We start from the raw sequence: 21,481 nt of genomic DNA on the forward strand, positions 1-21,481 counted from the left end.
GGCTCCATTACCGTTCTGCGTGAGCTTTGTGGAACACACCAGGATGGAAATGGAGAACACATCCCGGGAGCTGACAGAAAGGCCCCCAACACTGCTGGAGCTCCGGCTCAGAGTGGCTCCCTTGTTTTCCACATGGTATCGATAAGAAGGAAGTGTCAAGTAAGCGCTGGCATCTTCCATTTTCTTGCTGTCTCCCTGAAAACAACACTTTGTTTACTGCTCCAGGGCAAGACCACGTGTACACTGCCACGTAGCACTTGTAATGGTTGAATAATATGCACTGTTATGGGGGGGAGTTATGCAAAGAAATCACCAGAGAAGCAATATGGGGCAGGGTCGTTCTCCCACAAAGCAAGTAGGAATCCAAAATCATATTAATGGAAAGACCGTGGCTCTGTGGACTATGTATTAAGGGGTTGTGAGAGTGTTGAAACTCCCAGACCATAATAGAATCCACCTCAAAATTTTTTCCACCTTAAATTTTTAAGACAAGGGGTTGGGGATTTAGCTCAGCCGTAGAGCGCTTGCCTAGTGAGCGCAAGGCCCTGGGTTCGGTCCAGCTCCGAAAAAAAGAACCAAAAAAATTTTTAAGACAAAAGAAACCACAGATGCCTAACAGTAATATAGGGAAGCCATTCTAAACTAAGGGTTAGTGACAAAGGACATAGGTCTGGACCGTCTCTGTCACTCAAATCCATGTAACCCTGGGTTCACTGTTTGACCTCTCTGGGTCACCTTTCTCATACATAAATGGAGTTGTATGGTTTCCAAGCAGAGAGTAGGCATTCTAGGAAACCATGCCTACTGTGTCCTCCCTCTGCAACAGGAGCTATACCAGGTCCCTATTCTGCCTCAGTTTACCTTTTTTAAGGCTCAAAATCATTTGAAACATAGCCTGCTATCCTCCGTTCGCAGATGAGGAAAATGAGTTACATGAAAAGGAAAATGAGCTGTTGCCACTTTTCTGCCCCCAAGAAGTTCACAGAGTGTTGGGAAAGAAAGACTTTCAAGCCAAGAAAACCTCCTGTGTGATGCAGGAGAAATCAGAAGCTGTAGAAGAGAGGAGCTTGTGAGAAAGGCAAAGAGTCTCAGAGAAAAGTTTCATGACGTGGTTATGGTGGCCATGTTCAACACGTGTGAACCTGAAAGCAGAGAGATCTGAGATGAATCTCTGGCCCTTGCTGATCTCTTAGCTGTGCCCACTCCATGGCTACATGCTTTGCCTCCGGCCGGAGCCTGGTATTTGCATCCTCCTGTTCTGAGAGCGGGAAAGCATGCAGGGAAGATCCCAGAGAACATTCCCCACACCATTTCACGAACAGCCCAAGCCCTTGGAGGTAAAACTCAAAAGTGAGCATGTATATACACTTTAGAGCTTACATGGCCCCTTCATCTCATTAAGATTCTACATCTGTCGCCGTAAATGCTTGCTGCCGCTTGAATGTGACAGTACCAACTGCAAACCTGACAGGATCTAGGATCCCTTAGAAGATAAGCCTCGGGGCGTGACTCTGGGGGAGTTCCAAGTCCTAGTTAATCAGTCAGCTGTGGTGGCATATATCTTTAATCCCAGCTCTTAGGAGGCAGAGGCAGGGAGATGCCTGTGAGTTCCAGGTCAGCCTGATCTACATATGGCATTCCAGGGAGGCCAGTGGGATTCCATAGTGAAGCCCTGTCTCAAAACATAGCAAAATAATAAATAATGGAGTGGATTGATTGAAGTTGGAAAAGCTACCCAAGATGTGACAACGTCTAGGTCTCTGATTAGGGGTGGTTATCTCCTGCTTGCTTACTGGGATGTAATGTGACAGTTGCCTGAAGCTCCTATCTCCATGACCTTCTGACCATGATGGATTTTACTCTGGAATTATAAACCCAAAGAATCCTTCCTCCCTCCCTCTCTCCCTCTGTCACTCCCTTCTTATCTCCCCTCCCTTTTCCCCCTCCCTCCTCTCCTCACACCCTCCCTCCCTTCCTTCAGCATTTGGCCAGGTATTTTGTCACAGCAGTGAGAGAAGAAACCAATCCAGTTTCCAACATCTGTGTGCTGGACAGCTGCTAGCCAGTGCCAAGTTGATATCACAAGAGCTTTTGAAGCTCCTTGGGCCACTGGGGCACTAGCCTTGGAAGGAATGTAGGTAGCTCTCAATGGGATCCCAGTTACTTCTCAAGAAAGGATTGTTATAAAATCCTGAGCTTGGCTATGCCAAATCTGACATCCTGTTTGAGATGCGGTCTCTTTCTCATGCATAATCTCTTGGCAATGGTGTGACACAGCGAATGCAGCCTTCACCAGAGCTTGGTGTGTGCACCACAGGTAACCGACCTCTTTGATTACCATGTAGCCTGCCTCAGGTGTTTTGTTATAGTATTACACACTATATTGCTTGTGAGAAATGAAACAGAGCTGGAGCTTTAACTCAGTGACAGAGTGCTTTCCTCACATGACACCCTCGGTCCAATCCCTGGGGATGTCCTCTCCCCATCTCCCGTGAAGAAGATGAAAGGGAGGAAAGAGAAATGAAACTGAGAGACCTAGGAACCTGTGAAATGAACAGCAAGATCTAAGGCTCTAGATTGTAAGGGCCACAGTGTAGCATCCTTCAAGCATTTTTACATATTCCTGAAAAGAGTTCAGAGCCCTCTTCCTCCTGTAACAATAGCATTTCCACTATGTCGTTGCATTGCCCACTGTGGGCACTACCATTCCCAGGCAAGTGGTCCTGAGCATAAGCCAAGGAGCCAACCACTAAACTAACATTCTTCTGTGGTTCCTGCCTCCAGATTCCTACTTGACTTCCTGCCCCTCCTTCCATCACTGGTAGTTTGTATCTGGAAGTGAACTAAAGCCTAGGCGAGGCCTTTGCTCAGTGCTGTCCTGTTTGTAAACAAATGTCTCATCGCCTCCTCATAAGGGTACACTGGGGGCTCAAAGAAGAGGAAACAGAGGTCCAGACAGGCACAGATTTTGTCGAAGCTCATGAGTCCTGGTGAGTAGGATGTCAGACTCCCTGCTGTTAGTGACCAATCCATCCTGCTGGCACGGCTTTGCCCCTTGTGGGCCCTATTCCACTGTACCTTAAGAACCACCAACTCGTGGTATCCGTCCTGCAGAGTGGTTCCGTCTTCTTTCATGAGCTTCACATAGGACATAGCAAAGTTCTTTTCTCCTTTATCTTTAGCTGGAAAAGCATCGCAAGGTCAGAAGAAAAAGAAAAATGAAAACTCTGAGAGCCAACCAGCTCTTCCAGCCCTCTCTAATGGCATGGCAGGCATATCTAGAAGGGCATACTCACATTCCAGTGACGACCGGTGACGGAACATGAACCGCAGATGGATCCTCTGCATGTCTTCAATAGGGACAGCCACCTCAGAGGGCAGAAACAACAGCTCAGGGGACAACGAGTTGAATGGACCCCAGCCCCGCCCAACCCCCACCTCAGCGGCTTGACCACTTTAACTTGGACACAGTATGGGCTGATTTACTTCCCACGCATCAAGGCTGATGAGCTGTAAATAAATTACATAAGAACTAGCTATAAGGAGAAAATAAAGTATCGGATGTAATCCATTTGGCAAATTGCATCCCCAGCCAATGAAAAGAGATCCATAAATTATAGCGAGGAAAAATGAGTCTCCCCACATTGCTATGAAAGTCACATAACTATAGCATGTGGTTTGATGCAATGCAAACTGCAGCAAACACATTTCCCTGCATGCCCTGGGAGCCCTGGCAACTGCAGCCAGTTTTGCAAAATTAACAGTGACCACTTGGGACCTTGCTTGATGGCTCTCACATACGCAAACTAATAAAGCACTCCAATCATATATGTATAGATGCGTGTGTGTATAGTATATTTATTTATGCATATATATGCATATATTCCAGTGTGCATATCTAGACTCATCCCCTCTTTGGTTGACACGTAGCTGATGCTTTTACTTTCAAAGCCTACACGAGGATAACCACCCACCGGTGACCTCAGCATCCTCCTCCAACACAAACACCTCCAGTCCACCAGCATCTTTAACTGAAGTGCTTTCAGCCTGGCTCTTGAACACACTGCTTCCTAAGTCTCATGGGCAGTTCAGGATGACACAGACGAGCTAAGCTATCTGCAAGAATCATACCTGCACCGTGTGGGCAGCTATTCAGTGACAAGCAGAGGTGTTTCAAAGAATAAAATTTGAGACCGAGGGTCCACCATTCTGCCTGTGTTTCAGATTGAGCAAAAGAGCCGAGAGACCCACAGGCATCTGTAGCCTCTTTTGTGCTCTCCCTAAAGATTGAGGGTTACCAAGAGCCACAAACATTCAGAGCACTGGCCCAGCTGACGTATGGTAGTCCCAGCACCCAAGGAGCTCACGGTCCACACAGGTGACAATAACAGTTACGTGGCGATGGCTAGCATAGAAGGAGTCTAGCCAGGCTGCGAGAAAGCTCACAGAGCACGAAAACCTACCCAGTCCTTTTTCAGAGACTGTGTGCAAAGAGGCCTACTGTAGAAAACAAGAAGATAAGCACCAAAGCGAGGACCGTGGTGTGAATACCATTCACCAAATAGAAGCCCTGCGTCTGTCTTGAGTCTGTAGTCAGAGCATAGGCCGAGGAAAGAGTCCGCTAATATTTTAGCAAAGGCAGTGCAAGCTTCGCTCATGCTCCACTGTTCAGTGAGCTGTCACCTATGTCTGTTGCAGCAGAGATATTCGTCGGCTTATTATAATGACCTGGCAATTTACATATACGGCCGCTTCTATCTGAAGCATTTTACCAAAGTCATCTTTGCCCTGGATAGACTCACATTTTCCTGGAAGCTTTGTCACTCTTCCCTATTGAATAAAACAACACAGGTTGCTAAGCACCGTTCGCAAGAAAACTATGGGATGACTCCACTCTGACTAAGTGGACAAGATAACTGGTGACTAGCTCATTGGCCACGGTGCATATGTTACCAGACACGAGCTAAGTTACTGTCTCAGAGCCCGTGCAGGTGCTTCAGAGGGCAGCATCCTCTCATGAATGATGGCTTCTGTAACTCAGAGCCAAATAAAGATGGTCCCATCATTCTGTATCCCTCCAATAAATGGGGTCCAGAACTGACAAGGTCATCCCACGGAGGAAAACATGATATGTTCATACATATTGTTCAAAAGCTCACACGTCTGTCAAAGTTCATACCTGATAAATTAGGACAAGGAATTGCTAAGGTATGTTCAACAGAATGCTATACCCAGCGTATGGGTCTATGAGGAAAAGAAGCCCCGCTGGCCAGTGGAGCTTAGGAAATACACTGCTCTCCACTTTCTGCACTGCCACAGAGCACATCCACATGAGAACCTGGAGTGAAGAATCTGCCTTTTGAAGCCTATATTTGGCTCAAATTTCTCAGCATCCATTTAATTCCCTCCATTTAATCGGGGAATATTTTTTAACGGAATGTCATTTAGTAGATTCAGAATATTGCGGGCCTGGGACACTTATATGAGGAAGACTTTGAAGGGCATAGTCCTACACATTTGAAATGACTACATGCTTCTCCTCCCCCACCACTAAATCAATATCCTGTTATCACCAACTTGACTGCAACCTATAGTCATGAAGCCTACAATCACCTGGAAAGGGGACCTCAATTGAAGAACTATCTAGATCAGATTAGCCTGTGGCCATGTCTGTGAGCGATCATCCTAATTGATGACAGATGTGGGAGGGCTCAGCCTACTGTGGGCACTACCACTCCTGGACAAATCCTGAGCTATAAGAAAGCTAACTGGCCATATGCCAAGGAGCCAACCAGTGATAGCATTTGTCCATGGTTCCTGCTTCCAGATTCCTGCTTGACTTCCTGTCCCTACTTCCATCACCGATAGCTCGTGATCTAGAAGTGTGAATGAAATAAAGTCTTTCCCCTTTAATTCCCTTTGGTCTTAGTGTTTATTGTAGCAACAGAGAGCCAACTAGAACAATGGGGCAGGCATGAGGATGCCCGGAACAGTGAATTAAACTGTCATATAGAAGGGGGGAATGTTTGACACTTGAAGAAAAGCCACATCCAGTTTGGATTCCATAGAACTGCTTCTCATCATCTGAGGCAAACAAGGATGAGAAATATAAGCTGAGCGCATACTCCTCTATGAAATCATCTACTTGCATTAAATGCTTTCTTCTTCCCAGTTATTGTTATTCCCATTCTACAGAGGAGGAGCCAGGGCAGAGTGGTTAAATGGCTTGCCCAGGATCAAACATCAGATGAGGGGACGGTAGAGCTGGGCCTCAAGGAACTTGCTCTATGTTTAAGACCTAACTCTGAAGAGGGAGTATTAATAGCCCCGCCCACCTCCAGTCTCTCAGCTAACAGAGAGGAGCATGAACCCTGAGCTTCCCTCAGGTTGCAGCCCTAGCTCTGACCCACAATAGCAATGGGATTGAGAGCAAGCGACTCACTTGCTCTGTGTCTACTTCGACACAGGACGGTTGGAAGCAATAAGTGAACCACTTAAATAAAACACTCAACACCGTGCCTGGCTTGCCATGAACCATTCGCTGCCATTCTTACTGTTAATATCATTATTACCTTGACTGTTTCCATCCAGCGTGGCTGTTTGACTTGGTAGTACACAACTGAGTGATACTCGTTCATGGCCTTGTCCCCGGCTCCCACACAAATTGCATTCTGACCAAGACAAAATGGAGAGAAAAACTATAATGTTGCCATTATCTGAGGTAGGCAGTTTTGGCCCTAAGGCCAAGGTTAATGTTAGGGTCAAAGAATAGCTTCTCCTTCCCTAACCCTCCCTGCCAGGCTCTTATCCCAACAGCCCTCTCTCTACATCGTGGATTTCTACCCTGCCATTGCCAGCCCAGAAGTGACAGCTGCTTAATTGCAGCTTCATTACTTCTCTTCTGAAAAGCACTGGGGCCCGCCAGGCACTCATGTGGCTGCCTTCCTGTAAATGGTAACCAGCCTTGGAGTTACTGCATGCTGCCCGTCTTACTAATCCTACTTCTACCCAAAATCGGATGTCCATAACATGTTCAAACAGGAACCCCTTTCTGATGGACTCCAAAAAAGTAATGCACCACAGCGGGTGGATGCCTGCTGGGCGCTGGAAGATGGCAACAGCTTCAGAAAGACTCCTGGATACCGGATCTGGGGAACGACTCTGGGGTGAGAAGCTGAGGTTTTCAATGATTCAGTAAAGCACTGGAGAAGCACTCTCCAGGGCCGCGCCTAGACTAGACGCTAGAGCAGAGGTTTTCGACCCGTGGGTCATGACCACTTTGGGGATTGTCAAAAACCCTTTCACACAGATTGCATATCAGATAACCCTGCATACCACTTATTTACATCACGATTCATAACAGCAGCAAAATTACAGTTATAAAATAGCAACAAAAATAATTTTATGGTTGGCAGGTCACCCCGGAACAATATTAAAGGGTCAGGGAGTTGGTAAGGTTGAGAACCACTGCCCCAGAGGAAAGGACATAATGTCAACTTTGTGGGGGGAAAAGCTCAGAAGAGTTCAGCAGTCATTTCTGACAATGGGATATGATGACAGGCAGACAGACAGACCGACCGACAGACAGACAGATCACTGTGTGCTACTTAAGTGTAGCTGAGGAATGGGAAAAGTTTCCTTAGAGATGAAGACAGTTAAGCATATTGAAGGAGGGTCTAGACTGGCATTGAGCAGAAACGTGAGAGGGGTATTCTCAGCAAAGAGAACACAGAATATGCACCTCAGTAGAGGATATGTGTGTATACGCACACACTTACACACAGGCACATGCACACACACACACGCACACGCACACACACACACACACACACACACACACACACACACACACACACACACATACACTACCCTTGGCTCCACATTCTCAGGGATTACTTGCCAATCCCTGGCTCTCCTCCTCCATTCTTTGCGTCCATTAAATCAGTTTGGGCGTCAGCATATTATCTAAGCTATAGTCACCCAGAAGGGGCCTCAGTGTGGTTTTCATGCCACTTTTTTTTTTCCATCTTCAACCTCAAATCTCCAGCCTTTTCGAAAGGCTTTGATGGTTAGTTTTGGATGGCTACCTCTGAAACTGTCTGTTGAGTGCCTACAGGGAATTTTCTGGTGAGTGAGGGCAGACCTCTCACCACGTTCTATAGATGCTCCAATGAACCCACGGCCAGACTGAGTCACCAAAGCTGGCCACAGGCTGGTATTCCGTGGCTCCTGTTGAACACTACACTGTGGGAAAGAGGACCTTCCGCTAACACTGAAAATCTCCTGTTTGTCCAGGTACAGGCAAGAAATGAGCTCAGCTTCTGTGGGGTTTGAATGAGAATGTCCCCCATAGGCTCATATATTTGAATGCTTGTTCTGCAGTGGTGGAACTGTTTAAGAAGAATTAGGAGGTGTGGCCTTGTTGGAGGAGGTTCGGCCTTGTTTTTGAGGTGTGTCACTGGTGGTTGGCAGTGAGGTTTTAAAAGCCCATACCAGGCCCAGTCTCCTTCTCTCTCCCTCTCCTTCTCTCTCCCTCTTCCCCTTCCCCCTCCCACTACCCCCCCCCTTTCCCCCACATGCTGCTTGTGGATCAGTTATCAGCCCTTAAACTTTCAGCCTGTTGCCATGTTCCTACCATGATGGTCATGGACTCTAACCCTCTGGAACCATAAGCAAGCCCACAATGAAATGCTTTCTTCTGCAAGTTGCCTTGGTCATGGTGTCTTTCTCCACAGCAATAGGGCAGTAACTAAGACAGCTTCTGTGCTGAATGATGGTACCTCTGACAGAATTTCATTTATAAAACAAAACACAACAAAACAGGACATAGAAACCGGCCAAAATACCCCTTTCTATAGACCAGACAGCCATGAGCTGGAAATGAAGGAAGATGCTGTCCGTTACAGGATGAAGCCTCACAGAGCTTCTGTAAGCATTAAACTGAATCATGCTTCCCAAAGATTTCCACCCCTGAGAAAGAGCTTCCTGTCTACCCTGATGCTGAGTCCTTTCCATACACCAATCAACTCAATTCAAATCTCATCACCACCTCTGATGACCTCTTCTCTTCTGGCCATTCCACAGCTAGGTAAACTGAGGCTCTGGGTGGCACAGCACCCAAGACCCACTAGTCCCTTGGGCAGTGTCCCTTCTTTCATAGTTGGCACACCTCCCAGCCTAGAAATATGGATGGTGGTGACATTTATGGGCTCGTGGTCTCTGTAGCGTCAATGATGTTCACATAGCCTATAAAAATCTAAAAATAAGTATGTTTCTCTGGTGAGATAGAAACTGCCTCATAGACGACAACTGGATATCACAAAACGATCTTGATCACCAATCTTTATGTCCTAATGCCAGAGAAAAAGTTCTCACTGCTATTCTGAGAATGATGAAAACTTTCCACACCTCAAACGCCTTACTTCAGAGACCAACATGAATATTGAAAGAGCCAGGAGAGCATCCTAGGGAGAACTCACAAGGCCTACCCCTTCAAGGACGCTGCTCTGAAGGATGGTCCTAAACCCATGCACATACTAGCAGCATCAAAAATATAAGGCGTACATGAAATTTGGGGGATGAAGTAAGGAGGGGCGTCTAGGGGGAATGGGGTTACATTTATTCAATTTATTTCATGTTTGAAAATCTCAATGAATAAATTTTTAAGTATTTTTAAATAAAGAAAACACTCTGACCAGGCAGCGGGCCCATTTTTAAGGACAATACATAAGTGCACGTGTCTCAGCAAGGTTTTTATTCTTCACGCTGCCTGTTCCCGTGGCCCTCAGCTAATAAGAGCCTCCAGCCAGTGTCAACGACTTCAGTTGAAAATCTGGATAGGCATCAGGAAGCCTGGAGGCTTCGATGTAGACTCGACCTTGAAAAGAGGTCTCACTGGGAGAACCCAGGGTCCTCACTCACACATGCCAGATGACTTTGTAGGAATCATGTGTGGGTTGGGCCATATCATACCATACCACAGATGCGAATGACGCTGAGAGAGAATGTATTCTACACCCAGAAGGCTCCACGATGAGAAAATACCAGTTAACACCTACAAGTGGAATCTGACCTGAGGCTCACTAATGCCTTTCTGGTGACAACAGCCAAAGTAATGGACACCTATTACGTTGATTACCCCATCTGATATTCACAGGAGTAAGGTGCCATCACTGGCCCCATGCGGGGCCCACTTCAAACTCTTGGGTGCACAGAGAATGAAGAATCAGTCTAAGGCCCTTTTGCTAATGCAGGATGAGGTGGGCTTTGAACCTGGCTGCCTGGTCCCACAAGTCATGGTCTTAATCATGTTATCACACTGCCTCTTGCCTCTACCTGCTTGGCCTGGAATCATCTCTGGTAACTAGCTTCAGGATGGGTTGCTTATTTGACGCCCCCCCCCTCAATTCCCTCCTAGAGCTTCTCTTAGCCATGATAAGCCATCTCCACCTACGGCTCTCCTGTTGCCCTGTATCGAGTAACATTTATTGTATCTATTCTTGTGTAGGAAGAGACTATACTATGTGGTTTTTTTTTTTTAAATAAAAAGTCGTGATCTGAGATCACAAGAAGAATAGGAAGGATACTGGGCATTTGGACTCTGAATTTGCCCATCTAAGCAAGGTCCTTGAGAGCACACATGGGCCTGGGGTAAGGTTAACATACTGCTTTACTGGATCTGTTCTACCAAAGATGGCTGGAGATAGATAACCATTTTTTTTTTGGTTCTTTTTTTCGGAGCTGGGGACCGAACCCAGGGCCTTGTGCTTCCTAGGTAAGCGCTCTACCACTGAGCTAAATCCCCAGCCCCTAGATAACCATTTTTATAGGGCCTGTTCCCACAGAAACCCACCATACAGCTCAGGGATATTAGAATGTTCTGCATGAGACTTAATTAGGCAGTAGTATTCATGTCTGCAAATAGGGAAAGAAAAGCCTCCCACAGGCTTCCTCAAGCAATGTTCAATAGTCAGTCAACTGAACTCCCCCACAGCGTCACTAATGTATGAAACTGAGAATTATCAGTGTGCCACATGGTTATTCTTCCTCCTCCTGCTTGTCTGCAGTACGGGTGTCCGTCACCCAATGGCGATGGCAGACAGAAGAATGGATCAGACCCAAGGCAAGATGTCAGGTTGCCTGTTAACTGTCCCTTCTAATTTGTCCTTTGCCATTGTGGAAGGCAAGTGATACCAATATCTTTTTTTTTTTCCAGAGCTGGGGACCGAACCCAGGGCCTTGTGCTTGCTAGGCAAGCACTCTACCACTGAGCTAAATCCCCAACCGTGATACCAATATCTTAATGATGAGGTTTAAAAGATCTCTGACAGGTAACTGGACAAGAACCACTTCAACTCGAGGATCCACACGTTCCCCAGAATGAAAGTTCTCCTTTCAGAAAGGAGCCTCCCGTCTTCCTGTGTGTTCTCTCCAGCCCAGTGTGTCTCACTCGTTTTATTTTTTATTTTTTTTTTCAGAAAAGTATTAGCACCCAGCAAAAGAGGGATGATGCTAGGGTTTTCCTCATCAGAAATTAATTAACCACAGTGGTTTTAAGAACAAAAAGACAGTTGTAAAAACCTTCTTTACATTTAAAGCCGATACTGAGTCTTCCCAGGGTTTTGTTGAAGCTGCTAGCAGCCTCCATTTGAAACTGGAGATATGTTGGAGAACCTTCTCAAGGTATAGGCACTGTAGTGAGGACTCAACCCCCATCTCTGCCACTGTGAACTGCAGGACCCAAGACCTGTTTTTCTTCACAGGAGTTTCTATTCTCCTTCTGTGAACTTCAGGTGATAATGAACACTGCGCCACTACCCAGCTTGACTCGGGGACTATTATCCTCAGGGTGCTTGCCACTCTTAGGCAGAAGGTGATTCATAGCAGCAGGCCTGAGCTCCAGGCCCTAGGGCTAGGGCTGGTGGCTCGCCCATCTAACCCTCCCCCTTACTTTGCTATCTGACTCCCGATAGGTGGCCTAGGAGGGATGTTTGCCCACGCTGCAACTTCTGCTGAGAGCAGATCTCATTTCCAGCTAAATATTCAGAGAGGAAGAATTCAGAAGCAAAACCCTCCCACACACTGGACACAAGTGCTGACAACCTTAAAGGAAACATAAGCAAATAGATATAAACACACATGACAAAGATTGTACAGGACATATGCTGTGTAAATAGAACCATGTGCTTTGCCTTCCTGAATGCGTGCTGCTAACCCTCCGGAGACCAATTTGTGAATAAGGCTTTCCACCCAAATTTCTGGCTGAGCGCTCGGGAGTTGGATTTAGTGCTGAGAATGTCTGCTTTGAAGACATTCTGAGCCTCCACACCAGCCCAGGGCTCTGTATTGATCTTTACCATGGATTTTGCCTGAATTAAACTAGCTTGGGCTTCAATGAAAACAACATTTAAACTGCAAAAAAAGATAACCTATCAACAAGCGTGTTCACGCGCGTACGTGTGTACACACACACACACACACACACACACACACACACATATCAGGGAAGTATACATTGAAGAATACTTAGGTAAAAAGACTAATTAACTTAGGCTCTAATTAGACCCCAGAACAAGGTGTTAAGCAAACTACACAGTGTGGATCATGTGTCTCAATGTCTTCCCCAAAGCTCTGATCCTGTAGAGAGCAGATAATTAGGATCAGTCCCTCAGCCCCGGGTCCTGTCACTCAGCGCTCCGGAGTCCCTTACAGGTAAGACATTGCCATCCTCTGTGCACACACACATAATCACTTCCACGTTCCGCTGCGTGGTCTTGGTGTACTTGTCAAAGTCACCTTGTAAGAGAGTGATGTAGATGTCGTTCCTGACATCCCCTAGGATGAAGAGGAGATCAGAGTTAGAGTCGGACACTCACCAGAGGTGGAGGGGACGGGAAGGAGCCGGAAGGACCATTAATAAAATGAAAACCTGAGCAGTTTAGAAAGGGCATTTTTTTTTTAACCTGACCAGAGGGATGGAGACGTAAGTAGCAAGGGTCGGCATGCTGGAAAAATCAGCAACAGAAAACGAGGTGGGGTAGTCCGATCTGGCCATGTTTTCTCTGTTAAAACCATTTACTTTCCGTCCTCTAGCGACACCTTCTGGGACGGTGAAGGAAAGCACCAAGGGAAATGATCTTGGCCCTCAACCACAGATAGGCCTTTTGTTGCACAAAAGTAAGGTTGAGAGATTTCCCATGGATCCTAGAGCCTAAGGATGAAGGGCAGGGAGCACAGGGCTTCCAGGAAAGGAGTTTCCAGGTAGGCATTGAGATCTCAAGTAAAGCAGGTATCATTAAATCACAGCACAGGCCCCACCCTGGACCAGCACCATTCTGCTACAGAAAAGGATGAGCTAGAGGGAAGGATGAGAGCTGAAACCCAAGGCTCAGGTTGGAGTCCAAAGGGACACTTCCAAAGAGTGCCATTACACAGTCTCCTTTTGGACAAGCCTCTGTGCAGTCTCGAATGTATTAATAGGAGTGGTTAGTTAATAGGGGAGGCACAGAAAGACTTGAGGGGACTCCTGAACACCTTCTATGGCTTTTGGACAAGTTACTGTAAACATGGGTCCTTCTGATTATAAAACGGACTCTAAAAACCCGACAGTGGCTGGAAAGTGGGCTGGAGAGGTGGCTCAGTGGTTAGGAGCACTGGCTGCTCTTCCAGAGGTCCTGAGTTCAATTCCCAGCAACCACATGGTGGCTCACGACCATCTGTAATGGGATCCGATGCCTTCTTCTGGTGTGTCTGAAGACAGTGACAGCGTACTCACATATGTAAAATAAATAAATAGATCTTTTTTAAAAAAAAATGTACTCTTAAACTCGAGAGTGACAATACCCAGCCCCCAAGTAGAATGGGATTGCAGTATGTATAGTAAAACAAAAATGCCGCCCATGACTGGCAAAGCGAGTTGCAGAGCTTCACAAAAAGCTTATTAAAGTAGCTCGTGTCTGTACAGTATGATTGGGAGGAAGGGGAATATATACATATAGTCATGTCTGTGCTTACACTCGGAACGCATGAAAGTTTCTGTATAGGAAAACGTTGTTTGCAGTGGTTTTGTTTGGGCAAAGAAATAAAGGGAGTTGACTCCTCAGCCCTGCTCGGGGCCCTGCCCTTGAGGAAGGTCACACTGCAGCCGTGTCTCACCTGGCATAATGATCTCTGGGAAGCCCAGCTTCCGGGCTACCACGGTGGTCCTGTCCACTAAGTGTGGGTAGTCCTTGCGGATCTGAATGATGTCACCCACCAGCATCTTCATGGTCACCCAAAGGCCTGGAAGGGAACACACGAACACTCAACTTCTCTCTCTCTCTCTCTCTCTCTCTCTCTCTCTCTCTCTCTCTCTCTCTCTCTCTCTCTTTCCCTCCTCCCTCTCTCCCTCTCCCCTTCCCCCTCCCCTCCCCCTCCCCCTCTCCTCCCTTCCCCCTCTCCCTCTCCCTCTCCTCTTCCTCTCCCAATAAAATAGCAGGTACATTCACAGATGCAACAGGCCAGCCCCAGGGGCCCTGGGCAAACATTCAGTTATAGCTGGATCAGCCCCTGACAGTTATTACCACTTCTGCACCCAGGTCTTCTAAAGCAGAAAAGATTCCAGCTACAGTCTCAGGGGACTTGGGGAAGGATGAAATCATGTGTAACTTAAAGGGCCTGGCACATAGGAGAGAGCAACTCCTCCCTGCTATTCAGGCAGGAAACACCCATCCTATGCTTTAGTGGGTGGTCTATAGTGCTCTAGCCCACAGGTTCTCAGGCTTCCCACTGTACTGTCTAGGTTCAGGACTTGGATCCGTTTACTGATGTAGCAGCATTTCCTAGGCTACAGCAAGTTCATCGTACATGAACTCCAGCAAGTTCTTTGTACATGGACTCTGTATGATGGGGACTCCATACCTTGCCCTCCACTGTCGCCCTTGGATGCTATGACTTTGCCCAGAAGGCTGTGAAGGAAATCATTCTCAGCTGAGACCCTAGGAAGGAAAAGAAAACACAGATGAATGTTCCTGTGATGCCGGATGGGGTCTCCATCCTGTGTCCTATGTTTCCATAAGGAAGCTCTCCAGCACCGCTTAGGTACAAAGTCAGCCTGCCTTTGTCAGCTCAGAGAAAGCAGCGCCCTCTTCCCAAACAGCGTGGCTCTGCAGTTTGAAGCAACCATTGACTGCCACAGTAGTAGGCATTCACATGACAGGAAAGATCTCCACGGCTTTGACATGAATGTCTTCTCCGAAAGGTAGCAAGGACTTCAGTAGCTCCCGTAAGACCTAATTACTCACCTTGTCTAGAGTCACTGGCCCCATTACCTGGAGATCTCTGTGACGCTTAGTCTTGACACTGCTCTCAACATGGAGTCATTTTCAAGCAAGGAAATTATAATTGCCTCCTTGTTTGCCCTGCTTCTCATGTCACAGATATATATGTGTCTTCCACGAAGTTGGCTCCCAATCGCCCTGCTCCTTCACACTCTGAGGCCCCTGCTACACTTGTAATTAATGCCTTAAGCTTTGGTTGGTTATCTCCTTAATTACCCGTTGAAAGTATAAGCAGGCTGGTGTTGACCTTGTCCATCACTTCACCCCTGTGCCTGGCACCCTTCCTCGGGGCTGCATTAAAGGTCTCTGGATCAGTAACATGTCAGGAAGCCCTTTTGGGAGGACTGCCTACCTCCTTACTGAGGTCAGGAACAAGTTCACCCAGGGCAGCAGTAAGAGTAGGGCGGGGAGCCGGGCGCCACGCAGGAGTCACTTACGGGTGAAAGGGAATAAAATGTTGCTTCTCTTCATCACTCTCTGCCTTGCCCTTGATGATATCGGTGATGTCCATTACTAGAAAGATAAAGCAAGTGAATGAATAGTTAGTTAAGCCAGGCAGGGGTGGTGAGAAGGGTGGATTATAAAACAGGAGGGAAGAGGAGAGACATAGGAGCAGGGCTGGGGTATAGCGGAGGGCAGAGGAAAAGGTTGCAAGTTGAGCAGCAAGGTTCTTGTTAGATGTGTGAATCTCTTCAGTACCCACAAAACCTAGGGGCAGGAAATCCACAGGACCTAAGCATCCAATGAAACAACCTTTTCCCACGACCATGCACATGGCACAAAACAGAACTGTTGGATCCTTGAGCCTTGCCAACTGGTTTCATAGGCAATATGCAAGCACACCAGGAATGACGGGAAGGCAGGGGACTTGTAATGGCAGAAGGAAGTCTCTCAAGATATCAAAATGGATGAGATGCAGGGATTTAAAAGAGTTCATGACCTGAAACTTACATTGTATCAGCTTTGAAAGCTTTGCTTTATGAGTTACTCACTAGCTATGGGTCTGTGTGTGACTGAATTCGTGTGTGGGAATGGGTGCAGAGGTCTGTAGGCATCTGATGCCCTGGAGCTGGAACTATAGGTGATTATGAACTGTCAGATGTAGGTGCTGGGAACTGAACTCTGGTCCTCTGGAAGAGCAGCAAGCACTCTTAACCACTGAGCCATACCTCCAGCCCCACACACACACCCCCGCCCGATTTATATTTTAATAATAAGGAAAAAAAGTGTTGTATCCAATTGCAATGTCGCGGGTTTTTAAATCATCTTTTGAGAGAAAAAAAATGTACTTTAGTAGAAATAAAGTGTGTTAATTAAAAAAGAAAATATACTAGGTAAATAATAGCTCCTTCCACTAATAGCCAAATAGATGCCACATAAACCATAAAAGTAGGGCAGGGACGATGAGGCTCTGGGTGCACGCACAGCCAGCACCGGAGGAGAGGTGGAACTGCGTGGCTCCGGGTGGCACAGAAGGACCCTGCGGTGCCCCGACTCTCCAAATGCCTGTTCTCATCTGGAATTCAGACGGATGGCATGACTCACTCTGTGTAACTGCATTTCCTATTCTGGATATTATTTTTTTTTCCAAAATGATTTGCTCCCCGTAATTAGATCTGGAGCGTATTGCCCTTCGTTTTCCACAGGCAGCGGGGAGCTGAGGCGCCAATTGCTCAGCCCGCGCGGCGTTCCTGGGCGCTCTACGCGAGACCTTAGGACCACATTATTCACCGACCGTCTCATAAATCTGAACTTAGTCACCAATGACTTCGGTTAGCCGCCACCAAATGTCGTTAAAAAGGGCTGCTGGGCCCAGATTTTGCAGGGGGCGGAGGTGCGGAAATAATCTTTAAAATCCAGCCATATAAAACACGCGCTCTAATACAACGTAACCGCAGAACATCAGACATCACCTGCCACCCCAAAGGGTCTCCTCAGCCCCTGGGTGCACTTCTTGACATTTATGTCCTTAAGATCCATCTTCCCGATTCGGACTATTTGACAGATCAAGAAAATCTTATCCCTGTTGAGGTCTTTGTTTCCAAGATCCTGTAAGGGCAGGGAGGAAAACAGTTATGATCGTGCTTTTAATAAAAAACAAATAGAATAGGGACAGAGCAACTGCCATTTCTAAGGATGGTGATTATCATTTTAATGTCACCATAGATCTTAGGAAAGGAAGAAAATGACATCACCACACCCTTTGGACAGATACGGAAGGCAAGATCCTGAGTGGCAGGACTCCAGAGCTTCCTTGCTGCATCATCTGATCCCTGACGGTTTGTCCAAGTACTGTTAAAATGATGCTATTTTTACATCCCTACTTCCCCTATAGGAAAGCTTCCTCGGGATCATAACCTTGGCCCTTGGCGACTCTGGGATGGAGATTAGTAACTGAAGCAGCATCCCAGAGGCGTGCCCTGAGCATCATGTCATTTCTGTGGTATATTTAGATGTCCCATCTTCATGGGGCTCCATGCCAGCGAGGATGAGATGGGGCAGAAACAGCAAGGCATGCTATTATGCTGGCTCAGATGAGCAACCCTTGGCCTGCCCTTGCTGGGGTGCAGCTTACCATCTGAGTTCATTCTCTTGTGAGCATATGCACAGGGCACAAGCTACCAGCTTGCATCAGGGCCAGCACCCAGGCAGAGTGGCCAGCTCTTGCCTCTCACTGTGTTAGGAGAAGGAGGAGATACAGAGAGAAGAGCCTCTGGGAATAAAACAAATCTCTGGCGTGATCCAAATCCCGCTACAAGGACATGGGCCAGTTAAATCTCTTGTGCCAGCTTGGCCGGGTTATGATGTGTGACTGGTCAAACACTAATCTCCATGTTGCTATGCACCTCATCCGTCAGTTGACTTCAGTGCATGAGATTGTCTTCCATAATATCTGTGGGCCATGTTTAAGGCCTTCATAGCGAAACCCGAGTTTTCTTGCAAAAGAAGGAACTCTGCTCAGAACTGTACTCCAGAAGTTCTGCTTCTTTTTTTTTTTTTTTTTTTTTTTTTTTTTTTTTTTTTTGGCTGTCTTGCCTCCCTGCCGATTCAAGCACAAAACTTCTAAGTTGTTCCTGAAAGCCCTGAATCACCACGGGCTCCCCTTTCACTGGCTGGTGGAGTAAAGAGGGCTCCCCTAGCAATGGAGTCACCCTGATGAGCAGGGAGAAAGAGAAGGCAGGAGTGCAAGGCTAACCTGAGAAAACCTGCTCCATCTGCAGCCTGCCTTGCCCCAGAGGATCTGCAGGACTCCTTCAACCATTCCACCCTGGAACCGCTTAGGAACTAATCTTTGGGAGACAGGTTGAGGTGTTTTGGTTTTTGTTTTTTCTTTTTTGGCATTGTCTTGTTTTCTTTCTCACCCCCCCCCCAACAACCTTAATAACTCCTTGCTTCCTGCCCTGTTAATGCTCGTCTTTCCGAGCTGACGTGAAAGGGACTAGACATAATACACCCAGCTGTCCTCACCAGCTGACTCCTCACTATTCTCTCTATTTTTATCCACAAAGATTGCTTTATTGCTCTGGAGATAAACAATACCCTCTTTAAGCTCTGGATCTTTCTTCCTAAACACACCTCCACTGCAAACGTCTGCCTCTTGTTCTTCTGCATAACCGACTTCTCTCTATTCTCAAGATTTCTGTCTTCCTCAGGCATTCTCCCCTCCCATGGTGTATTTATATTTTTGAAATATCTAGACTGATGTGTTTTGGGAGACATACCAGAGCCACTGAGGCCTTGACACCTGAACGGTTTCTACCAACATAGAATTGCTCTGCTGAAGCCCTGACCTCTGCACCTCAGAGCATGACTACACTTGAAGTTAGCTCTTAGAGATACAGTGTGGTTAGAATGAAATCATTAGAATGGGTTAATCCAATATAATACACACACACATACACACACACACACACACACACACACACACACGATGTTCATATGCATGCACACATGCATGCTCAAATGAATATATGTACACATGCCCATGAACAAGACACAGGAAGAAAGGTGCTGTCTACAAACCAAAGAATTGTCTGTCCTCAGTCAAGCTTACCCAGTCAGCACATTGCTGCCAGATGTCTAGCGTCCAGAACTCTGAGATAATAAATGTCTGTTAAGTCAGCCAGTCTGTGAAGCTTTGTTATAGCAGCTCTAGCAAACTAATACACTGGTATGCTTATAAAGCTCTGAGGTCTCATCCCCTCTCCCCACACCCAAAGGAAACATGTCACTTGTCCTCAAAGGAAAACACTGTCCTTCAAGAATTGCTTGGGTGGACCCCACCCTGGGTCCTAGAAAATCTGAATATTCTATTCCCACAGAAAACTGCCTGAATACACTCCACAGCTCAGGGAGAATGCTTGGGAAGGTGCGTAAACCAGCAATCCTTACTGAGATTCTAGGCCATGGCTGTTCCCATTCCCAGTCACTTCTACTTCGGCCTTCCAAAATTCTACCATTTAGGCGGAAGCAGAACTGTAACAGCCAGGTGCATTAGTGTGCCTTTTATCTCCCACCCTTCTTCCCTGCAGCTTCAGACTGGGCTAAAGCATAGGAGGCCTCGTGGTCTGTCCTGTTTTCCCACTGTGGGCCGTGGAAGTAAATATGTAGGAAGCTGATGGAGGTGATATCAGCAATCAGCCAGATCCATATGCCAGCTTCTCAGGCCCAGGGAGCCACAATCCTGCCCCTGAAGAGAAGGCCAGAGAAATCAAGCATCCAGAGGGCAGAGAAAGAATGCCCGGAGCGCCCCAGCTGCCAAGTCAGAGCTCATGTCCCGCTTGAGCAAGCATCACCATGACACCCAGTTGAAAGTAGCCTGCAGTCATACGACATCATGTCACCCTGTTTTAATTACCTGTGTTGTTTGGACTGCTCTTTGACATAGTTACTGTTTATTATTATTTGTTTATTAATTAATTAATTAATTATAAAAAATTCTACTTCCCTGCCGTCTGAAGTTGCAGGAAAGAGCGTTGGGAATTGAAAGCCATGGTAATGCACCTGGTTACTATAGCAGGTGGTGTTTATTTTAAGTTTTATTGTTTAGCTTCCTCCATCCCCCATGTTAGAATTTTAAGTCCAAAGTATAAGTTTTAAAATAAAATCAATAAAAATAATTTTATATTAGTTATTAATAATAACCAATTAATATTTCAGGTCCCACACTACTGAATCTGAAAGCAGGGGCCGCATCAGCTTGTCCGCTGCTCTATCCTGGCTCTTGAATCCGTGCAAACCACAAGAACGCCATGACCTTCCATGTTCCCAAATGGAGATGTCAATCATCTCAACAGAGGGGAGCACTGTTCTGTCCAGCTGCTCAAGGGAAGGTCTCCAGTTCGCTTGTTCTGCAAAGCAGAGGTGTGGCACCGTGTTGTGAAGCCAGGATCCCGTTCTCACGAATACCCATGTCCTTTCCTTCACGCTCGGATCATGGATTGGTCCCCTGCACAAAGCAGCTCTGATTGATTCCCTGTCCTCCCCCGTCTCATGAAACATCTGTCTCTTGGTTTAATCAGGAAGCCCTGTGGGACTCTCCTATTTGTCAAGCAAATAGATAGGCTCCTCCTTCTAACTAGCAATAGAGAAAAAGGCTAACGCACATCTGTATGTGCCAAGAAAACTCTGCCCTAGCAATTAGGACCTATGATCCCATTCCATGCCTCCGGCCTACTTTTTTTTTGGGGGGGGGGAATAACAAACAAAATAAATCAACTATACCCCAATCTAATCATGATGTAACGTAAGACACTGCACTTAATGGGCTATAACAGGAAAATTACTGTAGAGCAAGGTAGGTTAATCTAGCATGTCGGTCACTTCTGGATCCAACTTGTCAGTTTGGTCAATGCCAAAACCCATCCCCGCTCCTCCTCCATAATTTCCCTCTCTAATGCAGGCAATGGAGCACAAAACCACACAGTCTTCTCCCCAAAGGAGCTTGCAGACAACGCCAGGATCCTTAAAGAAGAAAGGACAAGGGAGGGTTCCCTGCTAGAAACTCTAACCCTTATCCCATTCTGTTCACTGTATCCCTTACTCAGACCTAAAGGGTCAAGTTCAATCTCTGAAACAAATCACCCAAAAAACAATTGAGTTTAGCCTTCTCTGTATAAGTCATGCTAATAAGGATTGATATTTGGAAGGATGGTCCTAAGGAT

General features: G+C 46.6%; 1 protein-coding gene across 5 annotated transcripts in view; it reads right to left on the reverse strand.

Moving 5' to 3' along the window:
• Positions 1 to 21,481, reverse strand: part of Dock2 (dedicator of cytokinesis 2) — a 417,576-nt gene that overhangs the window by 330,744 nt on the left and 65,351 nt on the right. For all 5 annotated transcript variants that reach the window (XR_010055204.1, NM_001419946.1, XM_039087140.2 and 2 more), the window contains exons 10-18: positions 17,231 to 17,366; positions 15,755 to 15,830; positions 14,899 to 14,975; positions 14,155 to 14,280; positions 12,710 to 12,834; positions 6,573 to 6,671; positions 3,297 to 3,369; positions 3,079 to 3,182; positions 12 to 195 (exon numbers count right to left, since the gene is read on the reverse strand). Coding sequence is in view for 4 of the 5 variants with exons in the window: in NM_001419946.1 (NP_001406875.1) it covers positions 12 to 195; positions 3,079 to 3,182; positions 3,297 to 3,369; positions 6,573 to 6,671; positions 12,710 to 12,834; positions 14,155 to 14,280; positions 14,899 to 14,975; positions 15,755 to 15,830; positions 17,231 to 17,366 (1,000 nt within the window). In the remaining variant the exon portion in view is untranslated. The remainder of the gene's footprint in view (positions 1 to 11; positions 196 to 3,078; positions 3,183 to 3,296; positions 3,370 to 6,572; positions 6,672 to 12,709; positions 12,835 to 14,154; positions 14,281 to 14,898; positions 14,976 to 15,754; positions 15,831 to 17,230; positions 17,367 to 21,481) is intronic.

The sequence above is a fragment of the Rattus norvegicus genome, chromosome 10 (genome assembly GCF_036323735.1).
Source record: "Rattus norvegicus strain BN/NHsdMcwi chromosome 10, GRCr8, whole genome shotgun sequence".
In the NCBI taxonomy this organism is placed as follows: Eukaryota; Metazoa; Chordata; class Mammalia; order Rodentia; family Muridae; genus Rattus; species Rattus norvegicus.